The 19,275-nt window shown below is 32.7% G+C and overlaps 1 protein-coding gene across 1 annotated transcript; it reads right to left on the reverse strand.

Moving 5' to 3' along the window:
* Positions 1-451: 451 nt before the first annotated feature.
* On the reverse strand, positions 452-3,959 carry SUT4 (sucrose transporter 4). The gene is made up of 6 exons (XM_078315372.1): positions 3,357-3,959; positions 2,995-3,279; positions 1,196-1,914; positions 1,030-1,093; positions 891-934; positions 452-810 (listed from the first exon to the last, which is right to left on the reverse strand). The coding sequence occupies exons 1-6, from the start codon at positions 3,595-3,597 to the stop codon at positions 601-603; spliced, it is 1,563 nt and encodes a 520-aa protein (XP_078171498.1). The 5' UTR covers positions 3,598-3,959; the 3' UTR covers positions 452-600.
* Positions 3,960-19,275: the final 15,316 nt, after the last annotated feature.

Consider the following 19,275-nt stretch of genomic DNA (forward strand, 5'->3'; position numbering starts at 1 on the left):
AGTAACCCCGGTTCAGGTAACTAAATAATTTTTTTACCATTAATTATTTGTCTCAAATGTTAGTAAAAGCAATATTATTATAAATTCGACGGACCAAAGATGTATCATTTTTTTTAATCCAATTGAATACATAAAATGTAATTAAATAATTATTTTACTTGTTTAATTCTTTTGAACATAATTGGAAATTAGAGGACCAAATGCACAAATGTAAAATAAAACAACCTCAAATTAATGCGTGCATGCCGTGTTAGTTTCTTCCTGATAGAACTTTTACTTCTCATTTAGAAAACATAAACTATTTTTTATCTTTCTTTTTTTTAAATCTTCACGGAGCTGTGAAGTTGTGGGTGAGAATCGAAACTTTTCTCCGGCCAACTATGCTACCTCCCCTTTCTCAACTATTTTTATCACTTGGAGCAAAATCGTCTTTGGATGAACAACTACAAAATTTCTAAACAAAAACAATCTTCTTATTGGATCGATAAACATATACAAGGCATATATGTGTGTGCAATGACTAGTGTAGTGCACAATAAAATTGGCATAAAATTAACTCTCGCGTATATTCAAAGAACCATACAAAACTAAAAAAGACCCTTATCGGTGGTGACCGTGGTGACCGTGGCGACCTTGAGCGCTGGCACGCGGGGGAAAGGATTTAGTGGAACGAATCTGGGGCAAACGGGGGAGACCTAAAATTGCTACAAGGCCAGCCAAAAATGAAGCAATGGCCGCAACAGCAAATGATGGAGAATTTCCACCACCGAAAAGCTGATCAATGGGGCCGCTTCCTAGAGACACAACCACCTGCACTTGCACAAGTTATAATAAGAAATTTCATATTGTTAACGAAAATAGGAAAAAAAAAGTGCCAGAGAAATGATTACCTGAGGTAATACAATGGCTAAATTAAGAATACCCATCGCGAGTCCTGTTTGACGAGATGTTATCATAGTTAGGTAAGAAAAAAAAGAGCAATATAAAGTGAAAATAAATAAAAAATAAAAAATAAAATCATATATTTACCTTGGCCAAGACCAAGGGGTTCTATCCTAGAAGACACCATTGCATATGGAATACTATATGTGACCTGCACAACAGAAATAAACAAATAATCAATGTTCGTTGTCTCTAAACTTTTATCTTATAACACATTTAAATTTTTTCTATAGAAAACAACAGATTTACGTACTGCCAAAGGTGCGCCAAGAATAGTGAACACAACCAATGAGGCAATCACAATCCCATCAGGCGGCAACCCGTTAAGCCCATAATCTATATTACCCGCCACATAGGCAATAATAAGCATTGCCGAGAAACAAAAACACATTATTAAATTTGATACACCCCACACAAGCCCCGCGCCCCATTTACGGCACAATTTCTCCAACACAACTGAGGTTAACCCTAAGACAACTGAATTCAACATGAGTCCCAATGAGCCCATGCCAACCCCGGAATGGTAAACCAGGTCCTTATCTGGGTCACCATGATAAACCTCACGCCCAAACCAATCAGTGTCAAATAGTATGAAAGGAAACCACCCGGTCCATGTGAGAGCAGTCACAATAAGCGCCATCCAAATTGGTAGGGTAAAATATCTAAAAGATCCAAAAAGTTCCCATAAGAAGGCCTCCTGGGTGTCATGTGCATTGGGGTCTTCTATTGCGACGTAGGTGCTTTCTTTTACCGATGTCACAGTGATGAAAGTAGTGATTCCAAGGACGATGATATCCAGTATGAAAGCTGATTTTAGATTGGCACAATTAACTTTGCATGCAGAGGTGATGGTGAAGGGGAAGATTCTGTACCATCCACCATAAGCGCCAGTGGCAAAGCCAAGAATGTTGCCCAGTGCCATGAAGAGGGAGAAATAGGCATTTGCTATACGGGTTCGTCTGTGATCCTTACCTGGATAAAATAAGGGGCATTGACACATTTAAAAACAGAGTAATTATGTAATTATGTTATATAAACCATGTTCTTAAACAAAAGGGAAAAAAATATATATATTTTCCTTCGAGTAGCATGTGTCCTGTCAGTATTGAAATCAAAGGCCACAAGGTAATTAATAAGCTAGTTTAAAAACCTTAACATTATAATCACTTTCCTTGCACCTACATTCCATTAGAATGCTTGATCCTGCCTTATTAATTATGACAACTTTCTTTAAACCTACCTTCCATACAATTCATGCAGAATTGTAGATTAATAAATTTTCCTCTTCAGGACTCGTTTCTTTTCTAGTTTAAGCTTGTGTATGTTACTAACTTCGACTTGTAATTACTAACTTTAGATAGTTACGCATCATTATCACTGAAGATGCATTGTTTTATTCTAATTTGAATTGAGCAGTTGACACAGTCCTTTGTTCAAGAACCATGATATACCTATCAAACTACTCCCCCTGCCCCGCTGCCCCCCTCTCTTTCTCTATCCCTGAAAAACATTTTTTTTTAATGAAAGTACAAACAAAAATGCCAACTATAACAAAAAGTAGACAGTGATGGGCAGACACTGGTAATCATGGAATTAGGAAAAAACACAACTTCATCATAACACCTCCCTAAGCAGGAAAGAATGGCCAATAATTTAACAAAAAGCTGGACCAACCTTTGGCATCTCTAACCAGAGCTTATCTACAGTAACATTGCATTTGTACCCTCAATAATTTGCCAATTGCATACAGCAGAAAGAAGTGTAGAGGGTGACAGGTCAATAACTCTTTACTCCGTATAATGATGATACAGAAATTGAGAGCGATTAGTACTTAATTTCTGATTGAGGTCACAATTAACAAAACAAGGCAGAGAAGAGGGTGACAGGTCAATTACTCTTTACTCCATATAATGATGATACAGAAATTGAGAGCGTTTAATCCTTAATTTCTGATTGAGGTCACAATTAACAAATCACTATAGCTCGAGGAAACAAATATATAAATATAATGGAAGTAAAAGTTGAGGGTTTAAATAGCAAAATTGAACTCACCGGTGAGATCTGCCAGGAGGGCTCGGCACGGCCCCTGAGTAGCATTATTTCCCACATCAAGCAACCAAAAACCAATCACATAGATTATCACAGCTCTCAGCCTAGGCGCACCGGGCTCCTTCGAGTCTCCCATCAGCCTCCCCAGATCGGCAGAGAATCCCACAATCAACACAGCTAATGCAATTGCTGCCGCTCCTCCCGCAATAAACGGCTTCCGTCGTCCCAGAGGCGAGTCCACAGGCACCTTATCACTCATGTGGCCAACCAATGGTTGAACTATCAGACCTACAAGAGAAGAGGAGAAGATAAGAAATCAGATGCAGTTCGTTGAAATACACCCGTTGTACAATTTGATTTGATACCTGAAAGGGGTCCACAGAGCCAGACAAGGCTAGCGAAGGCGTGAGGGATGCCGAGTTCTTGCACGTAGGGAGTTAAGAGGCTGAGTTGGAGGGCCCACCCGAACTGGATCCCACAGGCAACGGAGGCAGCACGGAGGAGGCGACGGAGGGGGGCGACCTTTTGAACAGTCGCAGGTGGCGTGGCGGAGGTGGATGGTCGGCTCCGGCGAGCACCACCCTCCGGCGCCACTGCCGGAGGCATGGCGTAGGAGAGAGAAGATAGATGTGATTAGGTAGTAGTGGTGGCGATAATATCGAGAATGTTGGTTGGGTTTTTTTTGGAGTGTAGTGAGAAGAGAGGAGAGAAAAAGGAAAAAGATGAATTGAGGATGGTAAACCCAATTCCGATCCCTTACCTCTTACCTCTTCTGTCTGTCTGGCTGGTTGATCTGAAAGTCTCTCAATTCTCAACCCAATCAATATGGAGCAGCCGAAAGGATTAGTATCTAATCTACCTGCTCTGCTCGGCCTCGGCTCTATTATTTTTTGCCTTTTTAATATATTTTTTCTTTTGTGATATTTGGCCTTTTTATTGTTTTTTTCGAAAAAGGTAATTGTGATATATGTGACGAAAAATATCTTGGATACTTGCACATATTGGTTGGGCCAAGTTCATTTGCGTGTTTATGGATTTTCATTGACTGATTAGTAACTGTCTCACCGGTCTATTCGGTTTGGAATTTGAATTGTATAAATGTCCTATTATTTTGTTCTTTTTTTTTTACAAAATTATTTTTCTTTAAACCATGCTGAACTTTACTTTAAACCAAATTGAATTTTATGTACACAAGAATGATTATTATATTTTACCGTAAAATTAGTTGTGAAAAATATTAATTTATTCACAAAATATGTATTTTTTTTTTATTTAAAGATGACACCTATTTAAAAACTTCTAACTCGTATGTTTATTTTATACCAAAATAAACTGTGGGTAATGTCACGGTGCTCTTTTAATTTTATTTATTTTAATTAATGACAAATAATTAAATAGTTTTTATTGTGTAATAATAATCGTTTTTAGTGACAAAATACAAAAATAATAGACATAAAACCTATTTTTATAACATTTTTTTAATACAACCTATGTTTATAATGTATCCGTTATAATATCAAATTTTTACCTAACTATTTACCTGCCTTCTATTAATCTAATGAGTTAGCCGTTGACATTAAAAAAAATATTTATCTATATATAGACCTGAAAATGCCTCAATTAATTTTCACCCTCCTTTTATATACATGTAAGAGAGAAAAGTTACTTTCCGACGGATTCTCAAGTGGAAGAGGAAAAAGGGTGCTGATGCGGGTATTTTTTGAAATTTAATATTAAATTTGGATATTAATAAAAAATTCGGAAATATAAATGTTCTTGTACACTCTTGCCAAAAATGCGAACAATCGTAGTGTGTAAGAACGATTATTCAAACGGGCCCTAAAAGATTTACATACAACATATAGAATAATAAGGCTTGGGTGTTATGGATAGCATAAGGTCATCTGTGCTACGGCTTCAAAAACTTATTATATAAATTTCAAACTTTGATTTAAGTAGCTCAGCAAATTGGCTATATAATGAACTCGTAGAATACTAATTTTTACTATTTTTAAAATTTATTTACTATTTTTTATAATTTATGAAAGATGACAAAAAATAGTCTAAAATATTGATAATTTTCTTTTATTTTTAATTCATTTTTTGTATCTTTCATGAATCATAAAAAATAGTAAATAATTTCAAAAATAATTAAAATTGGTATTCAAAAGTTCATTGTATAATCAATTTAATGAGCTACTTAAATCAAAATTTAAAATTTATATAATAGCTTTTTTAAACTGTAGCACGGATGACCGTTTGTTATCCATAGCATCCAAGGTTCTAAATAGCGCGTTATAGCATTTTCAGACCATAAAAGCTATGACGCTATCAGCGCTATTTGGACACAGCGTTGTTTTTTTAATCAGTCCGCTAATGATACGATAAATGCTATTTAAACCTTTGATAGCATCCAATACATAGAACATAATATATATACAAGGGTGGGAGAAACGAAGAAAATAAGAAAAAAATAAGTAATAAATGGGCCCGTGCAAAATCATGGACGGTGGAGATGAAGTCTGAAGAATTGGTTGCGTTTGCGTAAGGAAGTGAACTATATATGATATTTACAACATTGTACGAGTACCGCGTCATCGTAATTTTTTATTAATATAAATTATTATTAAATAAAAAAATAATGTCTTTATTTTCTGATGCTATGGGACTAGGGCTGTAAACGAGCTGGGCCTTAGCTCAGCTCGTTTATTTTGATCCGAGTTTGGACCGAGCGAGCTGGACCTAGGTCATCCGAGCCAAAATTCCTGACTCAGCTTGTGACAAGCCAGTCCGAGCTAGCTCGCGAGCTGACGAGCTGGCTCGCTGGACTTTATTGGGCTGCTATTATACAAATTCAAAAATAAAAAAATAAGAAATCTCATTCAAAAAATTTAAGAAATTGTCCAGCTGGCACATCTTCAAGCAACTAAAGCCCATATCCTTTCTTTCCAAACCGAAAATTCATCAATTTTGCATAATTGCGTCTTTGAAAATGGAACTGGACTTAAATTTATACGGGACTAAACCCTAAATCCACTGTAGCTTAACGAGCCGAGCTGGTCCGGTCCGAGCTGACCAATGGCTCAACTCGTTTATTTTGGACCGAACTTGAACCGAGCTGGCTTGTTAACAGCTCGGTCCACTATCAAGCGACCGAGCTAGAGGCGAGCCACGAGCCGCGAGCTTTTTTGACAGCCCTACTATGGATGAATCCAAAACTATTTAAACTCTCATCGAAATTTTATTCCCGATTCAAAGTGCATTTTTTATAAAAGGGTCCCTGAGTTTTTCGAAACAAAAAGTGTACAGTACCTGGAATTTTTATAAAGAAATTTTTTTATAAAACACTTTGGATAGAAAAAAAAATTTTGGTTTCAAATTTATAATATATATGAATTTTTTTTCGGATCCATCTATACTGTTGAAAAACTCAAATACTCTTTATGCGTTCCTTTATTATTTAATAATAATTTTTATAAATAAATTCCCTCATCTAACGGATAAAGTGATGTTTTTTTTTTTCTTTTAAATTAATGGGTTCATTTGTCAAATTAAAAATAGTATCAGAATAATATTATTTAAATAATACATGTAGAACAAAAGAGGAGCAATGTTATTTGAATGGGAGACAGAATAGTGTTATTTTATACTATTTGAAAAGGTGAAATATTTTTAAATTAATGTTAGAAAATAATAATAATAATAATATTATTATTATTATTATTATTACTTTAGTGATGATTACGACCACAATAATAATGATTGGTTGTCATTTAAGTATTGATGATAATATATAATAAATAGTACATGTTATTCTGTGTACCGCAAGTCTTTATTCGACTAATTTATTAACATAACAAACTAGTCTATTTTAAAATAATTTCGAATTTGTTTTTATCCGCATATAATAATTTAAGATGAAATGATACATAACAATGTTTTTTTTTTTTTTTATGAAATAACGATGTTATTTTGCTAAACCAGAACAGCAAGCAATTAGGGCCTGTTCGGCCGAATCACTATTCACGTGGGAAAAAAAAAATTCAGTTCATTTTTTCCCACAAGAACAGTGTTTTTCAGTTCGAATCCCGTGCCCACACCCATTCCCATTTTTCGGCCGAATAGGCCCTTAATGTACCTACGGGGTTTCAATTAAAAATAAGCAAGCAATTAATGTCCTCCTAGAAAGCTCTGGTGGGTCATACGTACAATAATATTTTTTTGAAACCTTGACAGCGGCTGTCAAATATCTCTATTTTTATATTAAATACATAGATATTTTGATTTGATTGCTGTAATTTAAATATAGAATTTTAAATTAAATATCAGCTTTTCAATCAAATAGTCTATCATTTTTCAGTTATATATATCTTTTCTATGTTTATTTACATATAGAAATTTAAATTTATTTTGACACATACTCACGATATTTCTTCAACGCTCTTTATCTCACATAATCTATATTTTCTTTTCTTTCTCACTTCAAATGTCATTTGAGAAAATTTTGAATTATAATTGATTGGTCATGTTTTCATTTCTTTCTATTTTTTCTATCATTTAAAGAATATCATTTGTCATTTAATATATTATTCTGTATGAGATTTTTTTTATGAAAAATATATCAAAAAGATCTAAAAAACATATACGTCATTAAATTATATATGTCATTTAATATGTTATTTACGTGTAGATTTCATTTAATATGTCATTTAAGGAATGTAATTCGTCATTTAGTCTAATTTTTTTTATAAAAATATGTTATTTTGTACGAGATTTTTTTTATTCTCTTATAAATTATTTTTATTGCAGCGCACAGGCATAATACTAGTTTGATAATAAGTATTGTCTAGCCCAATTAGCGAAGAATTTTTTTTAATATAGTATTTTTATTATAGTAATTAAGATTTTCAATAAAATAAGTACATATCATTGACCGGCATAAAAATAATGAATACAGAAAAGTCTTAAAGAAGCTAAAAAAGATCTTTAAAGAGTCCGACTAGTATGACATTAGCGTTATACGACCCGAAATTTTTATTTACAGCATAAACAAAGAAATCAACCAAAACATCCTAGATTTGGGTGGATTCCAAAAATACCCAAGCCGTAGAGTCAGTCTGCGGTCCTAATTAATGAGGTCCGTATAGACAATATGCAGCCTCAGATTTGGAGTCAGCAGAATGTTCTTGCGGCCCCAGCTTTTCTTTTGTTTTTTTTGTAGGTGGGGTCTGCATAATAATTACATCATGAGATATCTCAAAATTGTATTTTTTTTTTTTTTTTTGCTTTGAATTCAGATATCTCAAAGTTGTCACAGAAACCAAATTCTAAAACCTGTCATAGAAATCAAAGTTTTTTTTTATTATTAAATGTTCTGTAAAAAAAAAAGTAGTTGGGGCTGCATATTGGTTATGCAGACTCCAGTCTGGAGCTGCATAAGGTTTGTGCGGACCCCAGTATTTGAGTCCGCATATTAACTTTGCGGCCTCGGTAAATCTGAAATTCTTCGGAAATGAGAATGTTTTGATATTTTTTTTTCTATGCTATAAATAAAAGTTTTGGTCATATGACACTAACTCCAAAATTTATTAGATAGACTGCAAACTACTAATCCAAATCATTCAAACCAATTTACTTTATGAGTGATATTTTTACATACAAATTTTTTATTTTTTTCAAATTATTTTAGTATCAAGTCAAGCGAAAACCAATGTTAAAAAATAATTGCATTAAAATTAACTTAAAAACTTTCACATTTAACCCATTGTTTTGATACTAAATAAATTAAAAAAATTATAAATTTTGCATATAAACGCACAACTAATGAAGTAGATCGGTTTGAATAGTTTGGATTCACTATTTGAAATCTATTCGATAGGTTTTGGAGTTAGTGTTATTTAATATTATTTAGTAATATATACACGTTTAAAGTACAAATTTATTAATACGATAAGAAATTTTGTAATCTAGGTTTTTTCTTTGTTGGGAAAATAATATTATTTTCAACACGAATGATCACAAATATTCAACCATGATCACAAATATTCAACCATAACGATTTTTTATGAAGGTCGCCTTTTGATTGAGTGCGTATCCTCTGAGATACCTCAACTTTTGCGTGACCGACGTGTCCGGTGCCTATTCGGGGCGATATAGGGGTCAGTATCATGTGTGCTTTGAGATTCGTGCAGAACGTATTTAAACGGTTGAAATTTTACATAAAGTCACGCAAAGTTTGACATATCTCAGAGGATACGAATTCCTATTTATTGGGGATTCAAAGTTTGCGATCTAACTTGGATTCGGAGTATCGAAGGCATATAAAATTAATCGAAGAAATAATAAAATACTCGTCATGCATGTGACCAGTCACACACAAATTAACATATGACGAATTTATTGACGATCATGACCGGGCTTTTAAAAAATAATAATAATAAATTGTGCTGCATTTATGTTGTATTTTTTTTTTTTTTAGGAATACAACATAAATGTTGCATTTATGCATTTGTGTTGCATAAATTGTGTTGCATTTATGCTGTAAATAAGTCATTTGATATTTACTTAATTGCCTCAAAACATTATGTAAGATGTCCAACAAAAATAAATTTCATATGGAATAAAAATGCGCACAACTTTTAAACTTCACATAAACTTTTCAGTTTGCTAAGCGTTGCCATAAAAAAAAAAAAAAACATATTCCATGGTTTATAAAAAAAGTGTATTGTTTTTTTTTTAAAATAAAAAATGTAACAATATCCTTAATATTCTTGTTATTGTCTGAATTTCAAACACAATCTCTCACATAGAGACCATGTGTCTTTGCCACTAAACCAAATGCTAGATCTTAAAATAAAAAAAGGTGACTGGTTATGTTTGTGATGTCTACTTAGAAATAATGTTAGGTGCGTATTACATGTACCGTTTGATGTTTGTTCATTAGTTTATATAAAGTAGAAAAAATATTTTGGAGATCAATACATTTTTGTTATTTTTCTAAAATTGTTAAACCAAAAGAGTCTGAAGTTACCGTGATGTGCGGGCTCCAACTCTAATTGTATGTAAAATTGACGATTTGAAAGTCGACTCAAAATTCAATTTTTGTTGGAATTAGTATTATGGTTCTGAAGAGTATTTTTGATATACAGAATTTATGCTTGTTTTTATACTCTTTAAATTTATAAATTTATAAATATAAATACTCAAAAAAAGATTAGTTGCAAGCGCACAACTTATCTTTGTAGTACTTTGGATGTCGAACCACAGAGAGTATGGTAAATACTTAGTTTAAACTTTAATAATTAATTTCAGAAAAATAAAATAAGGTAAATTGGAAATAAAGTAAAGGGGGGGGGGGGGGGGGGGGGGGGGGGTTGTTCTATTAATCCTAAGGTTGGATTCAATATCCGAAAAAAGAGTTTTAAACAATAATTGAAAATGAAAGAAAATAAAAAGGAAGGTTGGTTGCTTTCAAGTTTAAGAGATCTAGGGGTTTTTGGTCTGCAATCCCTTGCTAATTCTTTCCATTCGGTATTTGTTTGAATTCATGTATGATTTGATGAGGTTTCTAACCTAATATGTCATTAAGGGTCACTTTCGTGAATTAATAACGTGTCTAAGTAATTCTGACTTCACGACTAAGTCCATCGCCCTAGCTACCTAGACCATAAGCTCTTGTTAGTCTCTCCTCTCCTCGAATATTAGTACTTCACGATTAAGTCCATCATACCAACATCCAACTCGAATTGAGATGTCCTAATTAGGGTTTGACTTCACGGTTAGGTCCTTCACCAAGTCCCTAACCTTAATTTATGTAGTTCCGGCTTAGATATCAAAGTACGATCGCTTCTAATCCAAACCTAAGGTATTTGCATTCACAATTTGGTACTATCCTATTGATCCTAGTCAATTTTGGTTTTTTCGAATCCGAAACGGGATAACTACAATTCAAGTACTAATTATGTAATTAACACAAATGATAAATCACAGAAATTAACATCAAATCCCAATAAACAATCATAATAAAAATAAATAACCGAATAAAATATAATTTAACAAGTTCATGCATTGACATAAACCCCTAGATAGAGAATTACTTCCTCTTGGAGAGATCCATTACAAATATTGGCAAAAATAAGAATAAATGAAATAAAGAAATGATTACACCATTTCTTGGATCAAAACCCTTAATCTTGTCGACTTCTTGCTCGAATCTTCTTTTTTCTCCCTCCTTGAAAAGCTTTCCTTGGCTGGTTGTGGGGTGAGTGGGGTTAGTGGGTGCTATTTTTTTATTGTTTCCCAGGCTGCCTTGTCCAAGTTCAGCTGTAAAAACGCGTCCTTGGTGCGCCAGAAATAGAAAAACTGTCAAAAACGCGTATTTCTGGCTATCTGCGGGTCTAGTGCGTCCGCACTGGTGGTGAGTGCGGATGGTCCATCCGCACTGTCTCCAACTTTTCGTTTTTACCACACTGCAAATCCTGCGAAATTCTCTGAGTGCGTCCGCACTGGATTTGGGTGCGGATGGATGACCCGCACTGGAGCATGTGATGTGCAGTTTCTGAAATCGGCTAAGTTCTGAGTGCGAATGGGATGATCCGCACTGGATGTGAATGCGAATGCATTAGGCTCGAGAAAAATCCTGGTTCTGCTGAGATGCTGGAAATTTGGCTAAGTGCTGAGTGCGGGTGGATGACCCGCACTGAGGGGTAGTTTCTTCAATGTTCATTTTTTCCTGCATTTTAAAGCCAAACAACCGTAGTAACTTGATTCTAGGTGTATTCTATTCACTTTATACTCAAAATACATGATAATTAGAGTTATTTTATGATAAAAGCTAGATCAAAATGTGTATATAATTTATGCTTATCATGTTCTAAATAACAATCATTGTGTCATCGCATACAAGAGCAGAGGCAAGAATCCAATGAATGAAAATCAAAATGTCAACTACATGCATTTTTTTTCAGTGTCACGTGTGAGCTGTCTGTGGTGGAATTTGGGAGAGAGAAACACACAATGTCACATGTGAGCAATTCTTTTGATTTTTTTTTAAATGCTAGAAGTTCTCAAATCAATTGACTCAAAAATTATGAGGGTCACTCATATTAAATTTTCATAAAAATATGGGGTCAATTTGGGGTACCCGTAGCATTTTTACTATAATTTAAATAAAAAAATTGTACTTTATTACTATTTTTTTTTTTTAAAAAAAGAGAGAGTCAATTGACCTCCGTCTTCTCCACATAACTCCACCCATGATCACATAAAGGCTAAAAAGCTATTGCGAATAACATAACTATAGAGGAAACTATCGTACATAGTACTTTTTTTTCTTTAACATTATCTAAAATATCATATAGCAATAAGTAGAACATCCAAATTGTTGTTCAAAATATCTCTAGTAATATCATAAATTATCTATCTTTATCTATTCAAAATAACCTAATTAAATCTTTTTTTATTGAAAATAACCCAAGTATCATAACACAAATGATCTATATTTTATATTTAAAAGCAAAAAAAATGTGGATTTAAAATAAATGGTTCTTAAAAGAAATTTTCAGTTGGGTCTTTAAATAAAAGCCTATGTAGTATAGTTTGTGCAATTTGTCCTTACACTATGCGCTATTGTGGACTACTATTTGTTGTAGCGGTCGTAACCGAATTAGTACTCTTTTAATCCCATAGCTTAGCTTTAAGATCCAAAAATGCTATTGGACGTTATTTAGAACAATGATAGTACAATATAGGATGGTTTTTTTTTTCTTTTTCTTTTTTTCTAATTTTAGCACAAAAAATGTTATTAGTGCGAGATATTACTTTTTGATAGATACAATTTATCATAAAAGCTTAATTCCATTTGCTGATAACTCGAACTAATTTATCAAATCTTAAAAAGCCTTTTTATTACTCTTTTTTTTTCTAATTTTTAGCACAAAAAATGTTATTAGAAGTAATGAATGATTGCTAATTCAATTAAAATTTATGCTCGGTAAACAATATTAAAATTTAAGAATTGTACTCATGCCATGTCATTAACATATTTGTTTTATTCAATTTTATTACTCTTCTTATTTATTACTTATTATAATTGGATGCCTAATATTCTCTCATAATTTCTAATTTTATTTAAGAGGTAACATATATTTGTATATTGTTGTATGAATATTTATGCAATTAATCATGACATTTTTTTATTATATAGGTTTCTAAAGTTTCACAAAGAAAATTACTTTTTTTATATTCAAAAATTTATTTGACCCTAAGATTCTTTTATATAAATTATTATTGTAAAAAAGTAAATATATTATATTGTAGATATTAACATCTTGTTTGGATGAAGACTGCAGGAAGGGAGGAGAGATGAAGAATAAATAAGGAATGAAATGGAATCGAAAGAAAAATATTTAATCTCTTTGTGTTTGGATAATAAATAAGAAAAAATAAATTTAATTATTATTTTTGTCTTATTTTTGTTTGATTAATTAAAATTTAGAAAGTTAATGAGAAATCATGTGAGGAATGTAGATTTGTGACAAATAAACTTTGATGAGAATGATACATGTAAGATATAGGGTTGAATATTTATGTCAAAAATATTTGAAATAATTTTTTTCTCCATCCGTTACACCTTAAATCGGGAGAAAAATCGGTGAATTATATTAATTATAAATATACAAGGTTAAACATTTATCCCTCAAATACACTTCATCTCCGACATAATCTTGTCAATCAAACACAATTCGAAGAAAAAAATTTCTTCTCTTTTCATTCCATCCCTTCCTCTACTCTCCATCAAGATGTAAAGCAATTTTAGTAGTAATGACTAAGCATATTAGAAATGCACAAAAAGTTATAGAAACAATAGAGAAATTGAAAATAAATAAGTTGAGTTTTTGTTAGAAACTAATCGACGAGGTCTGAGTCTGACAACTCATAAAAAAAAATTACAGAATCAACATTATAATATTTTTTGGTAAAAAAATAAATAAGAAATGAGTATGTATATACAAGGCGACGTTGTGACCATTCATTGGCGGGACAGGTGCAAGTTGTAAGATTCTGTTGAAAGAGAGAGGCGTCGCGTAGAGCACAAGAGAAGAACCAATAATTGCAATTCAATGATAATTAATTCATATAGCAATAGTCAATAGACAACAAATAAATGTCTGTTGTTTGATTTGTTTCCATGTCATTTATTTCTCCCTTTCCTTGTATTCTAGTACCAACATCATTGTCAATTTATTATTTATTGGCGCCGACCTTGTATATTCTTTGTCACGAGAAACACGGTGTGCAACCAACGACACAACTTTTTTTATTTTTTTGCCAATTAAAAAAAGATTAAATAAATATTAGCCCATGGGCCTTATTTCAAGAAATCTAATTTAGGCCCAAACCCGTTAAAATCTGAACTGGGTCTATAGGGTGCAACCGGATCGGATACGGATCAAATATTAATAGTGGTCAAATTATATCAGTATTTGTTTTTATTTTTTGAATACTGCAGATTGGATATTATGAATATTTATCAGATATGATATCTCTGATAGATATCCGTAAATATATAAATAACATTTTTTCATATTAAATATTAAACTATATAGTTTATATCAATATTAAATATTAAACTATATAGTTTATATCAATGTTGTAAATAACGTTGGATGGACAAGATACCGTCAAATGATAAATCGAGAATAATCAAGAATAATCGGTCATAATCAGAAATAATCGATCAATTAATCAGAAAAATTCATGATGGCTTTGTGACTGCCAATGACTAATTAATCAATTAATTAATCTAAACAGACGTTTTTTACAACACTGATTTATATTATCTATTCTAATACAGATAATTAAAATTTAAAACTATATTCATATCTGTATCTGTTACGTATCCGTATCTGTGGAGATATTTGAATTTTCAGATAATTAAAATTTAAAACTATATATGTATCTGTTACGTATCCGTATCCGTATCCGATCAATTTGGACTCATGCTTCCGGGACATGGAAAAGTAATGAAAATGTTTTAATACAAGGAGGAAATTTACAATATTACATAATTTATACATATAAAGAGAAGAAAAAAGAAATACAAAAGTCATAAAATATTATAATTTGTCTCTCTTTCTCTTTCTCTTATCACAAAGACCAGCAGCTTAGCTGAAGCGACTCCTCAAACTTCTCTTCCAACGACGCCTCGATTTTCTCCTTCTCAACATGAGGTTGCGGCATTTCGCGCGAGAAGAAGCGGCGAACCTTGTCTTTCGCTTGAATTAATACAGAAACCGAAAGAGAATCAAAAGCAGAAGGAGAATCAAATGCTGGTTTGTGCGGGCTGTAACTGAGAAAGAGCATAGCAGCTGTTGGTGCCATTATAAATTGTGACTATGAAATATTGAAATTGAAATTGAATTGGAATATTGGAGGAGATATGGATGTGTTATATATATATATAATATATATAGTTATGAGCGGGAACTGCGTGCTTGTCGGAATCTGTTGGTAGTTTTGGAAAAACAATGTGCGGTTTTGGAAAATATCAGGGGCTATATTGTAATTTTTGTCAAGAGATGCTCCCAAGTCCAAGGTGGAATGGGGAAAACAATGGGGCACCTGATTTTACCAGGTGAACCTAGTCTACTGCATTAATCCAGTTTGGATGTCTCATTCATAATTTCTCATGGATAGAATAATTGTGTCGGTGTATAGAGTAATAACGCACCGTGTCTAAACATGAATTGAATTTTGAAAAAGGTAAGTGCTAATGGTAAATACCCACGGAAAGTTTCAAATCTTCGGCTATCAGATTAGTACAAAAAAAAGTTAGTAAATCCTGATTGAAAAAAAAAAGGATAAAACCTGAAAAATTGCGTGCATGCAGCATGCGCCATTTTGGGATGATCGTAGCGTAGCTTGTGTTGAATGAAATGTGCCACGTGCCCACGTTGTATAGACAAGAAAAGAAAGGAGCGTCGCATTTCATTGTAGCCAAATGTTAAATGTGTGGATTTAAATAATGATTCTTTATAGAGACGTGATAACTAGGGTATTAATGGTTGGGCGGGTACGGGTACCCCGGGTATATCCGAGACGGGTACGGGTACTAGGGTATACGGGTATGTCGGGTATTTTTTTCAAAAACCATACCCTACTCGTTCTATACCCGTACCCGTGTACCCTTGACGGGTAGGGCGGGTACGGGTATTTTTTTCTTCTGTTTTTTCTTTTTTTCTGTTTTTTCTTCTTTTTTTTTCTTTTTTTTTGAACCGGGTGGGAGAAAATCAAATTTTGGGTTTGAATTTGAATTAAAGTGGGTCGGGTATAAGGGTACGGGTACGGATACGGGTAAGGGTAAGGGTAGACGGGTATCCGGGTAGGGTAAAGTTGGGTACGGGTAAGGTCGGGTAGGGTATGGTCGGGTATGGGTCCAAAAAACCCCGTCCGGTCCGTTTTTTGCCCGTACCCGCGTACCCGAGTACCCGACCCATACCCGGGCGTCGGGCACGGGCGGGTAGGGTAGGGTATACCCGTTAAGGGTATAATTAATACTCTAGTGATAACTAAGGGGTGAAAACGGTGCGGATGATGGTAAAATTATATCCATATATTTTTCTGATATAGATCTGATTGAATATTTATTAAAATAATATAAAAAATATATTAATTTCATAATATTTTTTTTAATTATAACAGTGAATAATATAATTTTTCTATAATATATATTTACTATTCGAATACAGATAACTAAAACATAAAACATATCATTATTTTTATCTACACGAATATTTGAATATTGAATATTTACATCTAATTTTTCGAATACGAATTAAATACGGATCAAATACTATCCAGTATCTCTATCAATTATTTTAAAATAGCTAATCCTTTAATGAAAATTATATAATCTCCAATATCCCACAAAAAATTAACATTTTTGTTTCATTTCTTTTTATATCCAAAATACTCTTTTATTTTAAATGAAAGTGTCCATTAAACTTTTTACATAATTGAATATGAGGTAACATGTTCATTTTGTTATTCACTCTAGTCATGTATAGAGGCAGATCTACATTCGCTCGTACGGGTGCTAAGTCATCCTATGATTTTAAAATTTTAATTATGTATATTGAAATTTAATTGAATTATATTTTTTTAGAACTTTTTATATAGTCAAGCTCCCCTCATAAAATATCACATGTGTATTTGTAGCATAGTGGTTAAAGCTTATTTTGTAGTTGTAGAGAGCTTGAGTTTAATTCTCACCAACAACACATTATTCATTCTAATTTTAGCATCCTTATCATAAATTTCTAGTTCCGCCTCTGATCATGTACCGATTAAACCTTGATAACACCTTGCAAGCTTTCAGTCATGTATGATGTAACCGTAACATTATTGAATAGGGTTAATTTCTCATGTACCCTTCAAGAGTTCTTCAATTTCTTATTTACCCCTATACTCTTCATTATATCTAATATATCCCTCAGCTATTTATTTTCTTTCTTATTTGCCCATAAATTTAATTATTCATATTTAATGAGTCATTTAAATCTATTGTTTCTAGTAATACCCTCATCTACATGCCCCTTCATTCCCTTGACAGAAACAAGGTTATCATAGATTTGTTCATTATTAATAGTCGAGGAAATAGGAATGTGATGAATCTTACTATCTCCAAGTTCCTTCACTGTAGAAGGTATGAGTTCAGCGTACTGGGGAGAATCTTCATAAATGAGGACTGCTCCATTCGTTCTAATTGTACGTATGAGATTGGCAATGGCAATAGCTTAGGATTGAGTTGCGTCACTTGGTGCTGTTTTGATAAAGAAGGGAAATCGAGTTGGAGGAAAGGATGTCTCACTTGACGAGAAGGAGAGAACTGGTACATGTGTAGTTGTTGCCAATACAGCTATGTAGGAAGGCTCAAAGGAACCCTGTGGTAAAATGATCAAATGGACCTTCATCGAATTTAGCAAATCAAGGGCTACAATAATTTAAAACGAGGTCTGTTAATTTAAACTGCACCCAATTAATTAAAATGTTACTCCAAATCGGTAAAAGGAGCATCTGACAATAGTAAAATGGTGCAGAAGATAGTAGTGCTGAAATACATTTCGTCTTTTCTGGAATTTGAGTGTACTGGAAATAAGGGTATTATTGGCAACAATAGATTTAAATAACTCATTAAACATGAATAATTAAATTTGTGGGCAAATAAGAAAGAAAAGAAATAGCTTAGGGATATATTAGATATAATGAAAAGTACAGGGATAAATAAGAAATTGAAGAATTCTTGAAGGGCACATGAGAAATTAACCCTATTGAATATTATGGTGTTTCTTTAATCTAATTCTATACTTTGTTTTCATTGATTAGAAAAACCCAAGTTTTGACTGCTTATATATCTTCACATGGACCGTTCCTTCCCCTACTATTCTGAAATTTTTATTTATACCACAATAAAAAAAAATCACCCCCATTTGATTAGAATTCTAAAAATACTCAATCTGTCAAACGTCTCTGGAGCCTCAAAGACTGAAAACCGCCAATTAATCCTGCAGCCCTTGTCTAAGAACCTCCAAATAAAATAACGCCCCCTCTTTTTTTACAAAAAATTTATTAACTAAAAAATAAAAAAAAAGGAGTCGCATTCATCAATCCCTCGCCTGATGTGACACTGAGTTTAAGTTTTTTTTTTGTTTTTTGTTTTTTAATTAATAAAGTTTCTATTAAAATAAATAAATAAATAAATAAAATGAGACCACTATTTCATTTGGAGGCACCTAGACAGGAGCGCAGGATCAATTAACGGCCTCCGATCTTTGAGACTGCTAAACGGTTTGACGATTGAATTTTCAATATGTTTACTTAAATTCTTCTTACCGTCACGCACCTTTCAATGTACCACTTCACTTGCTGAACCCCAACCCCCTTGAAAAGTTGCGCTGCATATGCAAATCTTTTTACAAGGAATCTATTAGCTTGAACCTATCATTGGATGTACTCTTGTGATTAGCTACTTTGTAATTCAGATACAAAAATTATGTTGATTTTTAATTCTGTTATTGACAAAAAAATAATTAAATGTGAACAATTAATGATACATATGCTTGTAAGAGCATCTCCAACAGTGATTGCTTATGCTGATGTGTCAATTGTTTTTGTAATTGCTGGGTTGTATGGCTATTGCTTATTTAGCAATTGTTGGAAAAAATTGCTTAATAAGAAATCCTTTTCTAAAGATGAGTTGGCCAAATGTTTAATTCTTATTGGTCA

This window comes from Carex rostrata, chromosome 14 (genome assembly GCF_964058835.1).
Source record: "Carex rostrata chromosome 14, lpCarRost1.2, whole genome shotgun sequence".
NCBI classification, from domain to species: domain Eukaryota; kingdom Viridiplantae; phylum Streptophyta; class Magnoliopsida; order Poales; family Cyperaceae; genus Carex; species Carex rostrata.